The sequence below is a fragment of the Daphnia pulicaria genome, chromosome 1 (assembly GCF_021234035.1).
Source record: "Daphnia pulicaria isolate SC F1-1A chromosome 1, SC_F0-13Bv2, whole genome shotgun sequence".
Lineage (NCBI taxonomy): Eukaryota > Metazoa > Arthropoda > Branchiopoda > Diplostraca > Daphniidae > Daphnia > Daphnia pulicaria.
The window spans coordinates 37,566,697-37,589,108 of NC_060913.1; the positions used below are offsets into that span (position 1 = coordinate 37,566,697).

The 22,412-nt window shown below is 42.2% G+C and overlaps 2 protein-coding genes across 2 annotated transcripts; both read left to right on the top strand.

Moving 5' to 3' along the window:
• Positions 1-18,861: 18,861 nt before the first annotated feature.
• Positions 18,862-20,064, top strand: LOC124323850. Its single transcript, XM_046784352.1, has one exon. It carries the CDS (start codon positions 18,862-18,864, stop codon positions 20,062-20,064), a length of 1,203 nt encoding a protein of 400 aa, XP_046640308.1.
• A 504-nt stretch (positions 20,065-20,568) lies between these two features.
• LOC124323867 lies at positions 20,569-21,033 on the top strand. Its single transcript, XM_046784353.1, has one exon. It carries the CDS (start codon positions 20,569-20,571, stop codon positions 21,031-21,033), a length of 465 nt encoding a protein of 154 aa, XP_046640309.1.
• Positions 21,034-22,412: the final 1,379 nt, after the last annotated feature.

Genomic DNA, 22,412 nt, shown 5'->3' on the forward strand with positions numbered 1-22,412 from the left:
GAAGTACAGCTATATAGTCACATTGACCCAGAAACAACATTGCCCCAAGGACGTACCTTCGAGTATATAGTAGATCGCACAATCCGAATCAAACAGGAACCATTTTGCATGATAGCAGCGAATAACTCATATATATTCTTCGCTGAATGTACATATAAAGTATCACATTGGATTTATGATCAACAAACTAATCAAATCATATGCGAAGAAAACCATTTGTGCCTAACAGCAATCGAGCTACTAAACAAGCAGGAAATGTCCTTGATATTAACTACTTGCAGCCAAGGACATGATATTCTTACAGCACAACAATGGGTATTTGAGCTGATAAACGTAAACCCGGATATCATCGAAAATTTCCCTGAAACCAGTTTAGAAGAAATGGAAGCTTTTCGCCTCGAACAACGACATGCAGTCACCACTACAATAAATTCACCAATTTTTGGCGGACTACTTAAAGTCAACCAAGGATACGGAAATATAGTATGGGACTTGATTAGTTGGGGACTTTTGAAAAATGGAGAAGATAAAAATATAAAATGTATTACTTATCATGGAATAGGACGTCCACTAACACTGGAAGCATGCGACCCCAATTGGATACGTTGTCAAACAAGTCTAAAAAATCTTATAACTAGTAACGACCCGTTAGTTCAGTCACAAACATCCGTAGCAAACTGTAGTAACGCAGCGACCGTGGGACAAGCTTTAGAATATTCGCCAGATTTCACTATTAGACCTTTTAATACTAATAACTGCATAAAAGCAAATAGTACAATGTTAGTTTTAGAAAAATGCGCAAATACGAGCTCGATCTGGGGAACATTTGACCATACAGGCCAATTCATGGCATCAGACAGAACCGGTTTAGAAACTCCCGGCGCCAACAGAAAATGCTTAACAGTGAAAAATGGAAAGTTAGGACTTGGACATTGTCACGAAAGAATAAGACGTCAGCATTTCTCTTTCGAATACAAGAACCCGCATCAAACGAAAGCTTTGTCGGCTGCCGCTATAATAGCATGGCATACAGAGCAAACGTTGAATGACAAGCCTGCATCAGATATCCCACCTGTCATGGATAGAGGAGCCATTGACAAGAACCAGACACACACATCCCCAGAAAAGCCGAAAACACATACAGCAACTCAACCAAAAAGACAAGATGTATTACTTTTACCTTCACCCTTGCCGACAACTACAAAGAAACCAGTTACAACGACTACAACTACAACTAGTAAACCCGCTTCAGTCAAAACAACGAATGCCACAACAATCATTAGGCCTAATATATTACCTCATCAACTAGCAGTTAACACCACACAAACAAATATTAGTACACGCACAGCACCAACTCCGATTCAACCTGTTATGAATAAAACCATAGGAATCCCAGTTACAAATATAGCACGACAACATATAGCTAACACACCTACAACTAAACCTACGGTCAAGCCTACGGAGTTTAAAAATTCAACAGTTACCACAAATACAACAAATGAAATGAAGAATGTCACTAAAACACCAGTCAGCACGTCAGACACGTCTGCAAGACTGTTGAACACTTCGAAAGAAAACCAGGCAAATAAGACTACTCGGCCTCAAGCAGAAATACCTGTTACAACCGTCAAATCCGTGAATAACGAAGATGTAACTACGCAGTCTGACGGCCCTAACACAGACTTACCAAAAAATATTCAAGAATTCAATAGTGTCGTCCAGTTTCAAATCGGTAAAATGCACGAACAATATAAAATTAGTGTTGAGATAGAACACGAAAATAGATTGGCAAAAGAAATACGTGATATGTATTGCCAGGTTTCGAGCATGAAACGTAATCAGGCAATAATTCTATCACAAACCAACGGCATATTGGCTGCTTCAACATTGGGTTTACCAATTTGTAGCCGAATACAAGGGATTGGACAAACTATGATCCTACAACAGTGTGCGGTAAAGACTGTTTCACTCACTGCTATAGAAACCTCGTGCGGTTTCCAACCTTTCTTTACATATGCCGAAAATAACTTCACTGTAGGTATGGACGGATGGTCCATCCATCCATACTCTGATTGTTTTTGGAAGACACATTATGTAAATTTAAACGGAAACCCGTACGCATGGGAACATAATGGAAGCAGTGGAGAATGGATTAAACAAAAGCCAACCATTCATACTACACACTTAGAACTCATTGCTGAATTTGAAGAACTTAAGCTGAATGACTTTGATTACGCTTTAAAAGCTCATCCTGCGCACAACGTAATGGAGATGGAACAACTGAACATTTTAAATGATTTAGTTGGACGCCTCCATGAGACTGAATCCACAGCGTTATCAAATATTATAGTAACAGAAGAGCAGGACAACACAATCGCTTCCATGTTCTCTTGGATGGATACGCTGAAAATAATGGGACTTTGTACCATTGGATTTATTTTGTTTATCATCTGCATAAGACTTCTTTTTGCGTGTAAAATAATGACACATATCCGACATACAAGAACAAGCAGACAGAGAAACGAGAATCTTAACACACAGGAACAAATAGAGGAAGAAATGCAGGAGATGTTGCATCCAAATCCAGAACCAGTTTACAGCCCGACAACAATCAACGAACCTTCGTTTATTCGAGAATATGCCCCACTACCACTAGAAGATGCTAGGCATAACATTCGACCGAGTGCCCCGAATTTACACCAAGAAGTTTCAGAATCAGATCCCCAATTTCAAACAAAAGATAACCCGACAGGAAAAATGTATCCTTCACTTGCTAATCGACTTTGCCAATTTATACCTAAATTCAATCATCATTCAAGCCCCGCCAAGGGTGACAGTAAACCAAGTTGCACTGGTTCTCACACCACCTGCAGCTATGTAGCTGGATATGGCATGGTATGGGAAGATCTGTGCACTTGCAACATGGAACAAGACTCGGGCGCCATTCCAAAAACTTTTTAATAAGATAACCCGAAACAGATATACTTAAAAAAAAAAAACACAGACTAGAATAGAATTGTTTATTTCCATAATACTACTGCCACTCAAACATTTAAAAAAAAAATAACCCAATCAACTATTCTGACACATCACTGTGAGTGCGAGTACGATCGGTAACACAAAGACAGACCAATTATGGTCGGGAAGAAAAGATTTACAAACACAAAAAAATTCAAGGATCTATAGATAACCGACACTAACCTTGAGGGGATATTAAATATTTAAAAAAAAATGATAAGGTCGAGTAGAACACATAAACCAAAAACGAAATTAACATGAATAACTTACACTAACAATATATACTTCAACCTACTATTAAACGAGGTCAACCCATTTATTCCACCTGGATTTGAGTAGAAACAAACGATTGCTTAGCAAAGACTTGGCTAACATAATTCTATAAAGCAACCCCACCTAGCCACCATTATCCCTCAGTTGCCCTACAACGACATACAAAGCTACAACTACTACGTGAACAATAATATACTTCTTTCACTGCGATTCAGCATGGATCCAAAAGAATCAACTAAACCAACCCAATGTGATGTCGACGATGATTCGAGAAGTGATACAACAGAGGAACTCATCATTGTGACACCCGATCCATTAGCTATCGACTCACCTAGTAGCCCACCCGAACTATCAATCGACGAAGCAGTGGATTCCCCAATTACAATAGATCTGGAGGAAACGATAGATGACAGTACAACAAAAGAACATACGCTGGAATCACCATCAACCGAACAATTTCCAACTATAAGAAACAGGACCTCTTGCATTAATTGTAAGTTAAAAACTTTCGCTGCTAACACTTCGGGACGATCCCAACAAATACGGGAAGAAATTGTTGCGATCAGGGAATTACAGACGAATACTATCGCATATTCATTATTGAATGCCCCACGGGAGTATCTACGTGAATTCTTGCGAGGAAAAATAGCGTTCCCAAGACCAAGGGGCGCACAAAATTTTTTAAACATCATTTTTGATGATGGTAAAACACTACTCCATGGAAGTGTTTTACAAAATCGATATGACATAACCGACCTACTACTTTTCTATGGTGCTGATGTGAACATCAGGGAGAATAATCGCACCATATTACACCATGCAGTGGAGAAAAATGACACGCTGTTGTTTAACATTGCAGCATCGTATGGTGCTGATTTATTGGCATATAACGAGCTTGGTGAGACCCCTTTATTAACCGCAGTGGCCTACAACAACCAGGATGTGCTTGTATCGCTATGGCGGCAAGTGAAAGAACATTTACCATCAATTAATAACGAAAGTGTGTTTCATTATGCGGCAAGATACAATAACGTCAAAATAGCAAAACTGGCGTGTGACCCACGCTACAAAATAGATATCCACATGATATCTAAGCACGAACAAAGGACGGCTTTACACATAGCCGTCATGGGATCCAGAGTAGAAATCGTCGAAATCTTCTTACATCACGGAGCACGCGACAATGAGGAAGACAAAACAGGAGTCTTCGCGTTCGAGTACATAACCAACTGCGACATTAAAAACCTTTTTCTACGATATGGCATGAGGATTACAGATGGAGATAGCATGGCAGAAAAGAGAAAGTCAACATCAGAAACTGCTGCCTCGGCATCGAAACAACTGTGCTTGACACTCATAAAAGACTCCAGTGCGTTGATGAGAACGCTCCTGAGGGCCGAACACACACAAACTGCTCAACAACCATTACGACGAGAAATCGAAGGATTTCCTCTCTATGACCCCTCAGACAAAAGAACCAATTCGTTCATGTACCTGGAAGCCGCCGGTTTTCCTAGAGAAGTTTTACTTTCTGAAGCAATGCCTATAGAGGCACCTATACCGAACAAATATAACAAACCAGATTTGCAAGCACGAGCGCCTAAAATTGTATATGTTATAACCAGCCCGAGGGAATTTCAACTACATGTAACATTGTTAAACGCCGCTTATACAAGGAAAATAGTATTCTGTAACCGCGCCTGGTATAGACGTGACCTCTACGAGATATATCTATGGGAAAGGTCTAATATCACGAAAGCATACCAAGACTACAAAGAAAAGTTGATGAATAGCCTACAAGGAACAGCCACGGCAACTACATTTAAAATACCAACAACAGCTAAAAAACCTACCACATCTAGAACACCAATCCCAACTAAAATGCCCCATCTAATTCCAGTAGCCCCGCCCCAAGTTAGCCCTTTGGATCTATCTTCTAAATCCAAATAATGAAAAGATAAGCCTTAAAAAAAAAAAAAAAAAAAAAAACACAAACCACAAAACACACTTCAATAACAATTGAAAAAAAAAAAACTGTTTATTTCTTGCACCAGGAAAAAGGATGACCAACATAAAGGGTTTCTAACAACTAACCAATACTACAAATAGAATCAACTATGCAAACTAACACAGATCGCGGAAATAATCCTCCAGAATCCAGTGTAGTCGCCGGATTTCTAACAACTCTTGGGCAGGAAGAAAGAGTTTTTCTAGATACAAGTCGGCTTGTCTGTCCCGTGGATAACAGATATCGATACCTGTCTCCATCCAAAACAGTAGCCTTGCACAACTAAATGGATACAAGTTGCGATAAACCGCATACCCGGGATAGCGTCTGATATATATAATAAAAAAAAATAAATATAAACAAAAAAAAAAAAAAAAAAAATAAAAAAAAAAATAAAACACCGAACATGAAATAACCATAAAACTAATAACTAACTAAAAAAAATATATAACCTACTCATAATAATAATCCAAGGAGTGTATACGAGAAAAGTAGTGCCGACACGCCGGATATAACACCCCTGGATCAACGTCTTCAAACCCTTGAAGAAATAGCGACAAGTGTCGTTCCGTCAGCTTGCACCAATAGTTCTCGTTTTCCGTCGCTGACAGAAAAACGAACAACCCATTATCAACTTGCAGCCTCCTTTCGAAAATCACGTTTGGAGACATCACAAAGGGCGTAACGGCAGAGCACATCTTGAAGAAGAGGACGATCGACAAAAACTGAAATTTTCCACGATCTGGCTGATTTTCGTCACTCCGAAAAATATAAATTTTCATCGTATAAACTTGTTGTAGAACTAGTTGCATGTATTCAGTTCCATTTTTGTGTGTTTTCCGTTTCTTTTGTTGGTGTTATTTGATAACGTTTTTGATTGACATTCGTGGACGAATTCTTTCCAGTGAGAGGGAAGGACACACGTCTATATGGTGATGGATAGTTAAGCCTAAAGGCATATAGCGACATGTAAACAATATTTTCTATATTTTCTTATTTCGGTGTTGGAAATATGTTTGTTAACAATTAGAGGACTAATTCTTTCCTTTGTAAGGGGGGAGGAATGTAATGAGCATACACAGCTCATACATGTAAATTGACGAGTAAACTGGAAAGACAAGAACAGGTTCTAACTCCTTCTTGTCTGCCCTCCTTTAAACGAGAGACCGGAACCATCCACGCCCAGATTTAATTGGGATGTTCACGTATGTTTCCCTTCCCCTATTCGAGTATAAATACTCGTGGTTTTGGTACTTGAAGGCAGAGTTCTCTCAGCTCTCCTTCAAGCTCCAGCTCCAGCTCCGGAACCGTAAGACCAACCTCTTAGACTCTTCTTATTTGTAGACCATATGCATTGTACCTAAGTTGAATACAATATTAGCAATTGAAGGACTCTACACTTATATAACAGAAAATCAGATACTACATACACTATAACAACAAATTCGCCAGCTGTTGAATCAAATCTGGCGCAACTATAAGTGGGAGGACGACGACTACACGCAACCTCTCCTGAATAAAGAACAACACGACTAAGAAGCAACAGAATTATTAAAGGAAATAACGGATGAAATGGAGATGCTGACCATGTGAAATAATATAGTATCGATTAAAGAGAACAAAAGAATTGCGTTGTTGCGAGCGTTGTTGTCTGCTTTTGAGACAGACGTTTTAGAGTGGATGGGATATTCAATGACTGACCCTGGGGAATATTATACAAGCATCAGCGATTTAGAAAGAGATGAATGTTAGGTATTATTTTTGAAGGCACAAGGCTATTAGCTAGCTTTGAACTTGCACGGCGATGACGAAAAACCGTGAAAAACCAACAACAAAGTCAAGATGTATTTTTATAACATTGAATCGAGTTATTGAGCTGCTAATAATAGACTGAGAATTGCTGCCTATAGAGGAGAATTATCATTTATTTCTTCTGTGTAAAATAAAAATAAAAATTCTGGTGGAATTTTATGGCATCGGGACTGAGTTACATTTCTTGAATATATGTATGTAGCAAATAAGCGAGCATCAAGCAAGATGGTCTGTTTTTGCTTATTCCCATCCTTCAGTTCCCATCATGGCCTATATGACATAACCCGCTCAGCATAAAAACGAAAGAGTTTGACTTATTACTTCCTCCTTCAGCAGCAATATTAATATGAGCTAAAAAAATATCTCCACGGAAGATGATAGCCTAAACGCTGGATGATGCTGTTCAGCTTGGAGCGTATAAGTAGCCTAATTTGAGACAGTAGTTCAACTGACATTCGACGCGACACAAATGATTTTGTAACAACAAATTTCCAACAGCATATCGCTACATGCCGATGAATCGAACTCGTGAACAAAACAAGACTTAATTATTAGCTGGACGGTGTTGACAAAAAACATTATTAGGATAAGCAAAGGCAGAGTTAGGAGAATCGAAAGTGTCCAATTAAAAGGAAAAAAAAATTAAGACTTAAATAAGACGGTTCTTTATATTTCTAATGAGACGCAAACTCTGCGAATGTCCATCAAAATACAAGCGACGAACAAACCGAAATATTAATTAACAGCACACAGTTGTAATATCCAACGATTTTCTAACGTTATTCGAGAAAAGAAAAGAAATTGGTGATAAAAGGGACAGTGACATTTCTTGAATGTCGCAAATAAGCCATCAAGCAAGATGGTCTGTTTTGTCTTATATTCTCTTTCATCAGTTGCTATCATCATATGACACCCGCTCAGCATATAATAGAAACGAAAGAGTTTAACTTATTAATTCATCCGCAGCATAAAAAAATGAGGATTCTAATTTCTGTTAAGTACTCCGTGGTGACTTTTAATTGCTCTTTGTATCGAGAGACGACGTGGTGCCTCATGGTCGGGGTAAAATTCTTTACTAAACTCCAGCTAAAGAAAAGTAAATTGAAAAAAAAAAAAACTGGAACTAAAAATAATTATTGGAATCGTACAGGTTGAAGCGACGTAGCAAGGCAAAGGACGTATAACTAGTTTATTGACATTGACAGAAGTCAGTAAAGAGAACAGCAGAGATAATATTTCCCGTACGAAACTTTTAGCTATTTCTATAATTCTATACTAGAATATAGCTACGAAGTTAGGGGTATATAGCTAGGAATTTTCAGGTCAAAAATTTTAAATTCCACATTGGGAATTTTAGAGTAGTTTTAGCTTTGATTTCTAGAGCTAGATTTAGAGATAGATTTCTTAGATTGAAGGTAGCTTGAAATTTTCTCGCTACCATACCAATTGATGAAAAGAGAATCCCATTGTTAACAGGGTCACCCATCCATTTACTACCGTAAATTTCTTTGCTGCACTAATTTACCTTGTCGCTGGTTGTCCTGATCTGGCATCTATTGATATATTTATACTATAAAATTATTTGATGGTACTATAATTGTGTCTATAATTCTTCACATAGACTTCTAATTAAAAAACTAATGAGAAGCTTGTATAAAGATAAACCATTTTTAATGTAAACAAATATTTTCAAAATTTCAGCTATTGCCCATACACATATAGAATTATACTAGGCTTTTTTTTACGTTATTCATAAAAAAAATCTGTATGCATATATTTTGTGTCTAGGACCACCCCACATGTCGCTTTTTTAACCTATTATTTTTTATATCAGGATTTATTCCGATCACATTAAGCGAAACCCTAGATTAAAAATTCAATACTAGAATTAGCTGAAAAAGTAAGGAAATATATTAGGGGGGAAAATTTCTAGCTGATTTTAAGGTTAATTATTTCAAGCAAGATCAGAAAACGCCCTAGCTTTGGAAAATAAAAGCTGAAATCTGCTAAAAAAAAGTGGAGTGAAACCCTAGATTAAAATTTCCATACTGGAATTAGCTTACAGTTAGGAAATATATTGAGGGGGGAAAATTCTAGCTGGTTTTAAGGTTTATTTTTTCAAGAAAGATAAGAAAACGACCTAGCTTGGAAAATAAAAGCTGATATCTGCTAAAAAAAGGAGAAATTTTTTGAGATGACAAATTTCGAGGTGTTTGCAGCATGATAACAGGTTTGATTTTTTAGCCTAGTACCGCGTGAGCTGTTATTAGCGGTTATTAGCCAACAGAAAAATTTTAAGCTAAAAGTTTCGTACGGGTTAGCAAATTGTGGATCATACTTGCGAACAGTTTATGATGTTTTACATGGACAAATGCATCCGTGATTTGGTTTGCGATCGCAAGTGAGTAAAGCAATTAATTTTCAATTTGTAAAATTTGTAAAATAAAGCCGAAATTTTATAATTGACTGATTAACTATGTGGCAACTAAAGGAATATTGGAATGTGTTTTGCGGCAATGAAATGGTTTACTAGCTTCTTATGATAGGTCTCGCGTGCGATCGCAGTCAAGCAGAGAAATACGGGAAACGTTTGCTCGACGGGGGCATAATCAACCATGTCGATGTGGATGAAAAGATTTCTACGATCAGTAATATTTTTACTCGTTTGCCCAGTGTGATTAATGTGTCTAGTATTTGCAAAGAAATAACGTAAAAGGAGCTCATCATCAAGTCTTACTTCGCTGTAAATGTCTTTTTGGCGTGTTGCCTTCTCATTTCTCAGTTGCCGGTATGCAAAACTATCTGTTTTTTATTTTTATTATTTTTAACTCGAAATATTTTAATCTTCCATAACCGTTCGAAAGTTTGCCATTATCCGATATATGGACTGTGAAATCATATGTTGATTAGGTATAATTTGATGTAATTTGATGACAAATTTTATTGTAATCATATGTAGAACCATGAACGAAAGCGAACGAATGATTGAACTGTTTTTAAATTTTTTTACCACCGTAAGTTCAGTTGAAACTATTTTTGGCTTCTGAAGTGAAAGAGGATTCAAAAGCTAATGTGTATGACACAAAGCAACGCAGAAAAACCAAAGCAAACCCAAGTAGCACAGATATATCCCTTGGATATCCAGGAGATGGATCGACAGACGAACTCGACGTCCAGTGTTATGTTCCTTGGACATCCAGCGATAATCCAAATGTCGCTACGTATGACATCAAAATGAGATATCCGTGAGACATCTATTTGGATATCCAACTGGATGTAGACTGGACGTTACTTAGACGTCTGAAGACAACTAATTTTGAATTTCTCAAAAGCATGGTTCAATTTAATTTCTTAATTGTATTTACTATTTTTCTTTTCAAGTGTCTTTCGTTTTATTAATTGATATTGATATCGTTCATAGCAATTATTCATATATAGAAGTTTCGAATTTCTCGGGAATTTGAACCCGGACTTTTCCTCTTTGCTCCAAAATTTTAACAAAAAACATCTTTATTTGTTTATTTTCTTTAAACCCTAGCAATGATTTCCGCAAAATCCCCCAAAACGGTCTGTTTGAGTGGCGGACGGCTTGTTAAAACCAGGTGGCAATTTTGTCTAGCAAGGGGTAGGGAGAGATGATTGCCAATGACAATGTTAAATTTCCCATAAGGGGATCCGACGGGAAGCTACTTTTTTACTAGGGATTTTTTATGGAGCTTGTGGTAAAAGTGTGACATCTAGGAGTGGTCTGTAGATCTAGTTTAGTTTTCAGTCACTTTTTTTGCCACTCCTGAACGTTACAATAACAGAAACTTAATACTTTCTTTCATAACTATTCTTAATTAACACCACTAAGTTCCACAATTTACTTAAATGATAGCAATTGTAGCAAAAATGAAAATATGTGCATGCATTTTCAAGAGAAATAGCATGTAGTCCACTTACACACCCGTTTGGTGGCGCAATTCCACTAAAAATTTTTATTAAAATGAGTGGAGCCCCCTCTTATGGTAAATTGAACATGGAGACTGGAAACCATATCTCCATACCCATTGTCTTGGTAACACTTTGACTAAATTTGTTTGCAACGTAATTTCAGTAGAAACGGCCAAGTCGATTTTATTCAATCTGGCAACCGAAAGTAAAGGAATCGGGAACAAAACCAAAGCCAGTAGCAGACGACGCACCTTGCTCACTCTTGCTGCTAACGACTGCATGGTTAAGAGCTCTCCCCACTTTTCTCCTTATTCTAAATGTTCTTGCACAGTAAGACTTGAGAAGCTCACATGTTGCGTGCTCATAACAAGTCTTGCCACTCTTTTGGCCACTTTAATCTGTAATACAGTTAACAAATAATTACTTCTGAGCTAATGCTGGACGCGTAGCTGGAGCTGGACGCGGAACTAATGCTGGACGCGGAACTGGTACTGGTGTCGGTGCTCCGGCTGGAAAGAATGGAAGAGAAAAATTAAAAACCATAGAAAAAACAATTTATTCATTCGCGCTGAACTTCGTGGCATCAAGTGCTTTGAACATCAAATACATGTTTACATGACGTAAGTAGGGCATAGAGAGGCATATAAGTGTGAAAAATTTCTTTAAGCGTCAGGCATGACGACAATCGGCCCGGGGGCTACAACAGCGAAAAGAATGAAACATAGCGGCGGCTTCCTCCCGCAGCTTCGGCATCCAACGAGTCCGGCTCATCATTGGCCCGCCAAGGCAGTATCTTCAGAGCTTCTCGGTTGAGGATGATTGGTGCGGCATGCGTAAGAGCATGGTGTACGGCGTCCTGGTGAAAAAAGGTCGCAAAGACCGAGCGAGTAAGTCCAACGTTTGTATTCTCTTCAACGTCCAGCACCTTGCCAAATGTTTCGAAAACATCCATAATGGCCTCCATCGGCACATTCAGTCCGATGCGCTTTACAAAGATGCGCAGCGTTGGGTCGCGTTTTACAACATCCTTGACCGCGCGCAATTCATCTTCGACCTCCTTCTTCTGTTGCGCCTTAATGCGCAAATGCTTCTCAAACGCAGTGGTGTGGAAAGAATGGAACCTGAATTGGAGCTGGAACTGGTTGAGGGACCGGTTCCTCTACTGGCCGATATCGAATGTCGCCGTAGTAACGCGGGTGAAGAGCTTCTCTTAATTCTTCAGCGTTGAGGAATCTGCGGGCTATCGGCAGAATTCCTTGCATATGGGGGGCAAGAGCGGCTGCTAAAAACAGGTCGTCCAGGATCGGTTCTCGTGCTGGGGGAGGAGGTGGTGGTTCTACCCAAGCGGGCAAGAGCCCTTCTCTGCGCTATTTGTAATCATCGGAAATTTAGTCATCAAATCATTGTCCCCACAGGTTTGTGGGGACCTCCGATAACATTAGCTTGACGCTCCTGAAAGGGTTTAGAATCGGACTCTTAAATCTTCTACAGGGTGTAAGGTTGGTGGGCCTTTGGACAAACAAGCAGTTTAACAACTTACAAAGGTGTTGGGGCAGGTTGTGTTACGACAATTGTGATGAAGTGGAATGGAGTGGAATGGTGATGAATGGAGAGTCAGGTTACGGAATCTGTATTTGAGTTGACGTTACCGTCGGCCAAGGACAGCTAAGAAACTGGGAGAGTCGGGAGGCTGCTCACGAAATCAAAAATAACTGCCGCCACGTGAATGATTCACTACGTGAAACCTGCAACGTGGTGGGGGTGCTGTACGCACAAGAAAAACACAACGACACTGTCACGGGGAAGGTGTGTCGATGAAACATGAGTCACACTGGTCGTGCTTAATGCACAATTAAATGTACGCCACGTGATTAGGGTTAGGTGCGTCGACGGAGACAAGTCACACCGTTCGTGCTGTATGCACAATAAAAAAAAAAACAATACAAAAAAAAATCCGTCCGTCACGTGCGGGATGTGTCAAAAGAAAAAAACGACTCACACCAGTAGTGCTGTGAGCACTAATAACTGTTCGACACGCGCTCGGGGATGTTTGGGGTAGTAGACTTAACTACGGCACACTTGAGCGTAATGGTTGGGCTTGCCGCACTTGTTACACTTTCTGCCTTGGGCCGGGCAGGCCGTCAAGGGTCTACACGGCGATTTTGAGCCGCAGTTCCAGCAGCCCGTAAACTTTTCGAAGTCCAGTTCACTGTCACCTGTGCGCGGTTTGCCTGTTTCACGAGGTGGTGGCCGGTCCGACATCTGCTTTAATCGCATGTAGTTTGAAGTGGCACCTTGAATCGCTGCTGCGTCTCCGGTCTTCAAGTTGATTGACTGCTTGTTGGAGGCTTCAGCTGTAGGCCTACGTAAAATTGTCAGTGCTGCGTCTAGTGTCAACGCATCACCTTGCTCGAGGAGTTTCACACGAACTTCGTCACTTTCTACGCCGAAAATAAGTTGGCCTAAAATGCGGGTGGGTTCACAGCGGGCACAACAATCGGTTTCGAACTCACACTTTCGGGCCAAGTCACGTAGCTCACACAGCCAATCGTCAGCTGCTTGCTGGGCACCTTGCTTCTTTGTGGAGAACTGCTGGCGCCACACGTGGCGGTTGCGGACGGCGTTGGAACGGGAGCGAAGATGGCCGATCACGACCTTGTGATCGTCAAGTTGAGCGTCTGTGAGGCCCATGGAGAGGACGGCTTGAAGGGTATCGGTAGACAAACATGACAGCAGTGTGTGGGCTTTGTACACACCTCGGCATCTTCATCAAGCGCTGTGTCGATCGTCGACAGACTGAGGAAAATCTTCCATTTTTTATGCCATAAGTCAAAAGAGTCTTTGTACTCGTTGAGATCGAAAGTGGGGTTGCTTACCGTAGGGTTTGAATGCCATGTTGACGTAATCTTCCCACAGCCAGCCAATGTCTAGCTCGCTTTGTCTTTCCAGGGTGGAAAATCGGAAAAATTTCGTGATTTACTACGGCAATGGCCACTAAACAGGCAAAGGAGATGGAAGAAACTGTCAAAAGCTATAAAAAGTTCGACACACTTGGCAATGTCACTGATAAATACCGATACGATGCAGTTAAAGAGTAAGAAAAAACGTGAGTCAACAAGTAGCGACAAGCGTGGTCATGTGGTGGGTTTTCTGTGCGTCGTTTAACACCCACAGCGGCACGCTTAAACTTAGGACCAGGTAAGTCAGTCTTTCACAGGGAAAAATGTACAAACACAGAAACGTAAGTCAGGTAAAGAACACGAACCAACTGCGCCATGTGATGAAGTGAAACTGAACGGAGAGTCAGGTTACGGAATCTGTATTTGAGTTGACGTTACCGTCGGCCAAGGAGAGCTACATAAGACTCAATGACAAAGGTGGCTTTTGGGCCGAACTAGATTCTGTAGGGGGTAGGAGCTGTGGTGCCAGATGGCGTCATCACAGCAATTACCGAGAGTCCGTAATACGGCCGGGATTGACGGCTCTGAGGACTTGGCACTGGTACGTGAGTGGCGACGGGGCCCAAGATCGGTCGTGGCTTCTGGCAGCCGGAGAACGAGATGGAGACTCGCCGTAGTTTCGTGACAGGTTTTCCTTTGTAGCAGTAGGGGAAGAATGCCGGATTATTGCTAGGCGCTTTGCAGCAGCTCGGTTAAGGACCGAGGGGTAACATTTGTTGGAGCAGAACTTTCTGCTGTTACTAGAGGTGGTGAAGGGGACCGAACAGCGGCCAGGTGTTGGTGGTCGGAGTCGAAAAAGTGGCACTAGTCGGTGAGATAGTAGGAGCGAGCGTTGTGATCAGTGTTGGTGTAGTATCTAGAGCAGCGGTGTAGTTGGTTGATGGTTGCTTCCGTGGAGCGAAGATGCCCCAGTTGGGTCGGTGTAGTAGGTAAGAGCTGAAACGGCGAGACGGCTGGCTCAAAGCTAGTCAGTTAGTAGCTTAAGTTCTTATAAATTGACTTGCCCGAGGAAAACGATATCATGGAGGGGGCATCACATGATCCAATAATTAAAATAGTTGAAAGTGTCCCTTCAGTTAGAGTTTCTCATTCCTGGTATCCTTATTTCCATTATTCCAGGGCTAAACGGCACTCCGGCCTGTCTCAATCCTCTCTGGCTCCTCTACTTGCCACTGACTCTATCCCTTCGACGAGACGGGCTTTTTAAAGTATGGGTTCGTCGTTTATTCCAGGCTTGATGCCGTAGACCCAATTGGAGCCAATTGCCGTCACTCCTTCAGGGTATTGCACGACCGACAAGGTTTCGTTGTTATTAGAGACTGGAACTCCTTCTGGGTGGCAAAATTCCATTTTTTCTTGTCCGGACTACACATGACCTCTCGATAGCTGGCTGGAATAGTGATCTCATCAGCATACGACCGCATTCTGGCCACCTTGACGGGCCATTCTTTGACCGGTACGCGTCAAAGTAAGGATCGGCGTAGTTTTGGTTCTGTCTCTCTTTCCTTTTTCAGCTGGCAATTGAACTGCCGGCACAACAGAGAGCTGTAAAATTGGATCCTCTGGAAATGCAGCAGTGTCTTAGACTTGCTCTGATGGGCTGTTTCACCACGAAGGTTGCTTGCTGCAGTCTGCAAAATCTCCTCCTGGACCAGATGGTCACTGATAGAAGAGACAGCAGGCTCCTCCTCGACTCGGTTGACTAGCGGTGAGCAAATCTCTTGGCCAGTGGTGGTGGATCCTCTTCCGGTGTCCCTGCCAGTCGATGATGATGGTCGAAGGTGACATCTCGGCTGACTTTGACGGTCTTGGTGGCTGGATCCCAGAAACGGTATGCCTTCCTAGTCTAACAGTAGCCGATGAAAATGCATCTAATGCTTTTCGGGCCCAGTTTGCGTCTTTCTACCTTTGGTATATGGACGTAGGCCACGTTACCGAAAACTCGTAGGTGGGACACATCCGGTTTGCTGTTGCTCCAGGCTTAAAAAGGGGTAGCGGAAGTGGCCTGTTACAGAGCACTCAATTTAAAGTGTATACAGTGAATCGTGCAGCCTCTGCCCATAGGTAGGTAGGGAGACGACTTTCTATGATGAGGTTCGTGCACTGTTGGTCAATGCTTCACCAAAAAACTCGGATGAATGTTGATCGTTATGGAGACAACTCCGGATGCCTTCCGTCACTGTACGGACGCCTTGCTCCAAAACTCCGTCTTTCTCTGGCGTATGAGGTGCACTTGTCTCATGACGTATTCCCTTGCTGTTCAGCCAATCAGCAAACTCGTGACTTGACCATTCGCCACCATTTTCGGTACGAAGAACGCGTACCAGATTCCCTGTTTCTCCTTGGATTTTGTGAATAAGTTCCTGGAAGGAACCAGCTGCCTCTGACTTGAACTTCAAAAAGGAGATGAAATGCATCCCAGAGAAGTCATATATGAAGATGACATAGTAGAGAGATCCTTTCGGAATGGCCTTTTCCATTAGGCCGCAGAGATCGAGTGGATCATCTCGCCAGGATAGGTTGCTCCAAATGTGCCAGAAAGGAAAGGTGATCTCTGATGTTTGCCAAAAGCACAGCCAGAACAGGGTTCTATCAGGATGGTTGTGTTGACCAAATTCAGTCCCTTGAAAATGTCATTTGTAGCCATCTTGATGATTTTCGGGTAATGCACATGAGCAAACCGACGGTGCCACGTTGTTATGCCAGGTGAAATGGCAGATGGTCGCAGAAGAAAGGCGCAGGTCTCAGAGCTCACTTGGTCCTCCTCGTTGGTGTGATTGATGTCTAGGAGGTAAAGCGACGACCCAACTTTTTCTCCAATCATGACCAAACCACTTTCTGGTGTGAATGTCACCCGGATGTTGCAATGGTAACATTCCAACCAAGGTTCGTGACGACAGTAATTGAAAGTAAATTTGTTCCCAATCCTGGCACGTACAGTACCTTCTTGAGTGTGATGACCTTCTTCTCGTCGTTCACCATTGTTCAAACATTGACGTTTACGAATCCTTGAACTGGATAACTGGAAACTCCAATCCCATTCACCGTCCATGATCCTTCTGGAACACACAATCAATGAGCCGATCCCTTTGTTCGGACATATGAGAAGTAGATCCAGAGTCCGTGAACCAGTCACCTGTACTTCTGGTGTCAAAGCGAGGTGTAGTGGAGATGACTCAGGTCTTCTGCTACCAACGGCATGTGAGTGGTTGAAAAAACCATACTGGCTACCTGACTGTCATCCATCTCCATTTTCTTGTCGGGCATTTCAACTCGTTCACGATCGGTGCGGTCATGTTGTTTCTTCGTGTTGCAGTAATCTATCACGCGATTAGTCATGCCACAATACGTAAAGTGCTGAGGCTGATCACTTCCACTTCCATGGGGATTGATCTGGTTTCCTTAGTAGCCTCCACAACCACCGCGACCACGCCAGCCTCTCCTTTGATTATCGGCTCGGTTGGTATTGGACGGACCATTTGGGTGGACGTAGAGGGCTTTTGTATTGGTCTATTGTATACCATTTCCATGGTTCTGGCTATAATCTTCATATGTCGACTGGAATCTTCCACTAGTGGTGGCCACATTGTTGAATTCACCGAAAGGGCAGACTGTTTGTTGATGCTGCTTGCTTGTGCTGGTGTCAACTTGGAATTCTCTTTTTCCTCTTGTATAAGAAGAGATGTAAGTGATGGGTACATGACAACATGAAGACAAAATGGTTGGTATATAACTGGCAGTGTGCTGATAATCTTCGTCATAACATCTCTGTCATCCACTGGGAGCCCAACTTCCTTCAACTGATGGGCCATTGACTTGATGACTGCAATGTGATTCTTCATGCCAACCTTGTAATAGTAGTCTTAAAATCGGGAAAGTAAATCATGTTGATTATCAACAGATCTTTCTCAGTGTTGTGCCGTAAGGAGAATCCAGATTTGATTCGCTGCGGTACAGTCAACGAGAATCTCCTGCTCAGTTTTCTGAATAGGTAAACAACAACAAAATGGATTTGAAATCTATTGTTCGTTTATAAAAGATAAAGTTGTATGCCCTACCTTGGTGGTTTTCAGTATGTAACCATGTGCTTTGCAATCTTTCCTTTTCCACTCTTGAATTTCCTCCAAATTTGTTGGATCTTTATCCTCATCATTGTTCTCAAACTTCTGCTCGGGAAATTGAACACCACAATACGTCCTTCGTGGACAAATTCATTCTGTTTTTTTTTTTACAAATTCAGAGTAATTTTCAACAAGCCACAGACTACTGAAGGCCATGTTAAAAATTTTCCAGGGCAGCTAGGGACGACATCCTAGCCTTATGGAGGGTCTCCATTTTTGGCACATAGACCTACTACCGAATATTCAAGTCTATCTAAATAGGTAGGTCAGACGCTGTTTCAAGTGCCAGAGATACGGTCACATCCAATGTGATTGTACGGCTAAGTTTTTGTTTTGTTGCAGGTGTGCTTAACGGCACCGAACCAATCAATGTGCATCCAGCGATCTGAAGTGCGTCAACTGTGGTGGCCCAAACCAAGCTGGACACTCGGCGCTTATTTAGCAAATTAAGGCGGTTCAGATCTTTGCTTGACAGGAATGCGTGAGCACTTTTTGCCATTATGATTATGATGAGCGCCCAACGACTTCCGTCACCTGCCCTTCACTCTACTTTCGAGTCACTGAATGTCTTGCTGGTGTTTTGGAGATTCAGACTCCGTCTTGTAGTGATTTGTAGCCTCCGTTGACTGGGAAGCGGAAGGGGAAGACCATTGAATTGACGATTGATAACTTCCTAGCTGAGATTGAGGCGTTTGTCGAGTCATTGGCTGTTGTTCGGGATAAAATTATTGCCATGGTTGACTTCAATCAGCACGTTGACAGCTCCTCTTCCATCCCGTCGGAGAAGTTTTTGACTATGATGGAATCTTATGGCTTTCATCAATATGTGACGGGTCCAACGCATGACAAGGGCCACATGCTTGACCTTGTGTTCGCAAGGCCCGATGATGGCCTTATCTCATTCGCATCTGTCACTAGTAGGATCAGTGACCATCATACTGTGGAGTGTCGTCTGACGATCTGTCCACCACTTTGCCCAACAAAGCGGGTGCTCTATCGCCTTCTTAAATCGATAGATTGTGATGCTGTTGAAGAAGATATTCTGGCTCTGCCCCTGCTGACCAATCCGGAGACATCTCTGGATGGACTGGTAGCACTGTACAACGACGGGCTTACTCTTCTGCTGGACAAGCACGCGCCAGTGAAGATGAAGTCTATCGTCTTAAGACCGTCTGCGCCATGGATAAATGAAGAAATTCAACTGAGGAAAGCTAAAAGAATCTGGAGAATGAACAAACTGACCGTCAGCTTTGAGATCTACAAGGACCACGCCCATCGGTACTCGGTTTTACTCAAAAGAGTGAAGTCAGTACACATGCAGAGTGAGGTGGCTGAGTGTGGCACTAACCAGCGGGCACTGTATGGATTGGTGAATCGGCTAATGGGAAAGAGTGATGTGTCTAGCCTCCCACCCCACTCCTATGAACAAGTTCTAGCAGACAACTTTGGTGAATTTTTCAGCTCCAAAGTGTCCAAAATTCGAGCAGCCATAGATGCTGCTGCAAAACGGAGTGAGGTGGAGATGAATAACGTCGTACCGCATCAGTTCTTGTCTAGTCATGGCGAAAATGCTGTACTTTGTGTTTTTGTGCCGGTTTCAGATGAAATGGTGAAGAATTTCATCATGGCATCGCCTACTAAATCGTGTCGTCTTGATCCAGTTCCAACTTTTCTTCTCAAGAAAGTTTTGTGTCCACTCGTACCTACCATAACTAAAATTGTGAATCTCTCTCTCTCGACGGGAACTTTCCCGTTGGGCATAAAGCATGCGATGGTCACGACTCTTGACGCCAGCGATCTGGGAAATTACCGCCCGGTCTCCAACCTCTCTTTCTTGTCAAAACTGATAGAGAGGATTGTTGCAGCTGAGTTGATGGACCATCTTGCAGCCTTCGACGTGTTACCCACCCCCCACCCCCGTCAATCTGCCTACTGACCAAACCACTCTACAGAGACAGCTTTGATTGCCATTTTTAATGACCTCCTACTAATGTCCATGGATCAAGGCAGAGGGAGTGCTTTTCTTCTGCTAGATCTGATTGCAGCCTTTGATACGGTTGACCATGGAATTCTAAAAGATCATTTGAGACATTCGTGTGGCGTCGACGGAGTGGCACATGATTGGTTCATTTCGTATCTTTCGAGAAGGAGTCAATCTGTGTCTGTGGGTGGTGCGTCGTCTGCCTCGTCAAACTTGGCTTTTGGTGCACCACAAGGGTCAGTTTTGGGCCCCATTTGGTTTGTGATCTACGAGATTCCGCTCTATCACTTAGTTTCCTCGACGAACGTGGACATGCATCAGTTTTCCGATGATACACAATACAGGATCGACTTTCAATTCTCTCCGGATGCAGTTCAACAAAGGGAAGCCTTGTCCTCTTTGTCTGATTGTGCAACCGTTACTGAAGACTAGTTTACGCAAAACTGAGTGAAAACGAATATGGACAAGAGTATCCTCATGTATGTGTCATCAACTAGGAGCTCATCACAATTTGAGTCGCTTCCTCTTCAAGTTGACGACAACGTTTTAGCTCCCTTGCTGGTTGCTCGCAACCTCGGCGTCTCGATCGATAGTACTCTATCTATGATTCCGCAAGTGAAAAATGTGTGTCGAAAGGCGATCTTTCAGCTGCGACGGATTGGCAAGGTCAGGAAATACCTCACTAAGGCTGCTGCGAAGAGTTTGGTTCAAGCACTGGTGCTGTCTAATATTGACTACGCTATTAATGCGTTACTGTTTGGTCTGCCAAACGAGCTTCTGGAGCGCCTGGAGAAAATTCAACGCTTGGCCGCTAGGCTAGTTGTCGGTGCGAAAAAGAATGACCGCATCACTTCTCATATGAAGGCGCTACATTGGCTTCCTTTACGCCAACACATCGTCTTCAACCTGATGGTGCTGACATAAGATTCCTGAATGGAACTGCTCCTCGCTATCTTTCATCCCTTGTAAGCCGTTACCATCCGCCACGCAGTCTTCGATCGGCTACCTCGGGAAAGCTAAATGTTCCAAACATCAAATCGGACCTTTATGGTGGGAGATCCTTCTCCAGGGTACCATATGTGCTAAGCATTAACGCTGACATTTTCCCCTCTAAACTTGCTAAAACCCTTTCTCGTTTACCCTCAACAACTGGCCTGGCATTTGGATTTGGAGTTTTAAGGTGCATGACTGCGATCTTGTTGTTATAGTCTCTGGCCTTCTGGTGAAGGCCTCAAGCACCGGCTTTTTCTGTTCTTGATAGGGTCTAGCGGTAATTTGTATGTATGCATGTAAAATTTATTTATATAGCGCACTTATCATGCAAGCATGCTACAAATGACGCTGAAAGTGCAGTCATCGGTTATTGGGAAAAAAAATTCATTGGGAAAATGCGATACGGAGGAGGTGGGTCTTTAGTTTCACTTTAAAAGAGCCGAGGGTGGTCGAGCCAGTGATGGTGGGGGGAGAGAATTGAGAAGTGTAGGATCAAGAAAAGAGAAAGATCTTTCGCCGTATGATGCAAGACGGGCGCGGGAGACCAGGAGGGAGATAATGCTAGAGGACCTTAAGGATCTTGCTGGGGTGTAAGCGGAAAGAAGAGAAGAGAGATAGACGGGTGCGAGTGGGGGAGAGAGACAACAGCGGAAGGCGAGAGTTGTGGCTTTGAAAATTATGCGATGCATTACGGATAGCCATTTTAGTTCCTTAAGGAGTGGAGTGGCACCTTCACGCTTGCTTCTGCGCAGGATGAGCTGGGCGGCAGCATTTTGGACCCTCTGTAGGCAAATGATGGTTTTGTCAGGTAAGCCGGGGTTTCTTGGGGGTTTCTTTTTGGATGATTTGGAGGCCGTGGACTCCCATCTTACAAAACCGACGGAGAAATGGAGGAAGAAAAGTACCATGAGATAGGCCCCAATTTCCGTTCTGCAATGTACGCAGCTAAAGAATATCTTCTTGGACTAAATAAAGAGGTGTCCACCAGTTTCGGCACTTTTTTTCGGCACTTCGATTTCGTCGTTTTCGGCACCCCATGCAAACCACACTTCCTCGATTATGAAAAAATATTGTCCATTTCGGCACCAAATTTGCACCAAATTCGCCAACCTTTGAAAATTAAACGAAAAATCGTATTGAACAATTAGATATTAGTTACTTTCATTAATAAGGTTAAAATAATATTATTTTCTTATACTTGGATTTCATCATACCATCAAAGTTGTACTACATAAGACAAAGAGATTATCTGAAATTATACAGAGACCTTGGTTAACGTTACTGTACTTCGGTTAAGCGACAACAAGTAG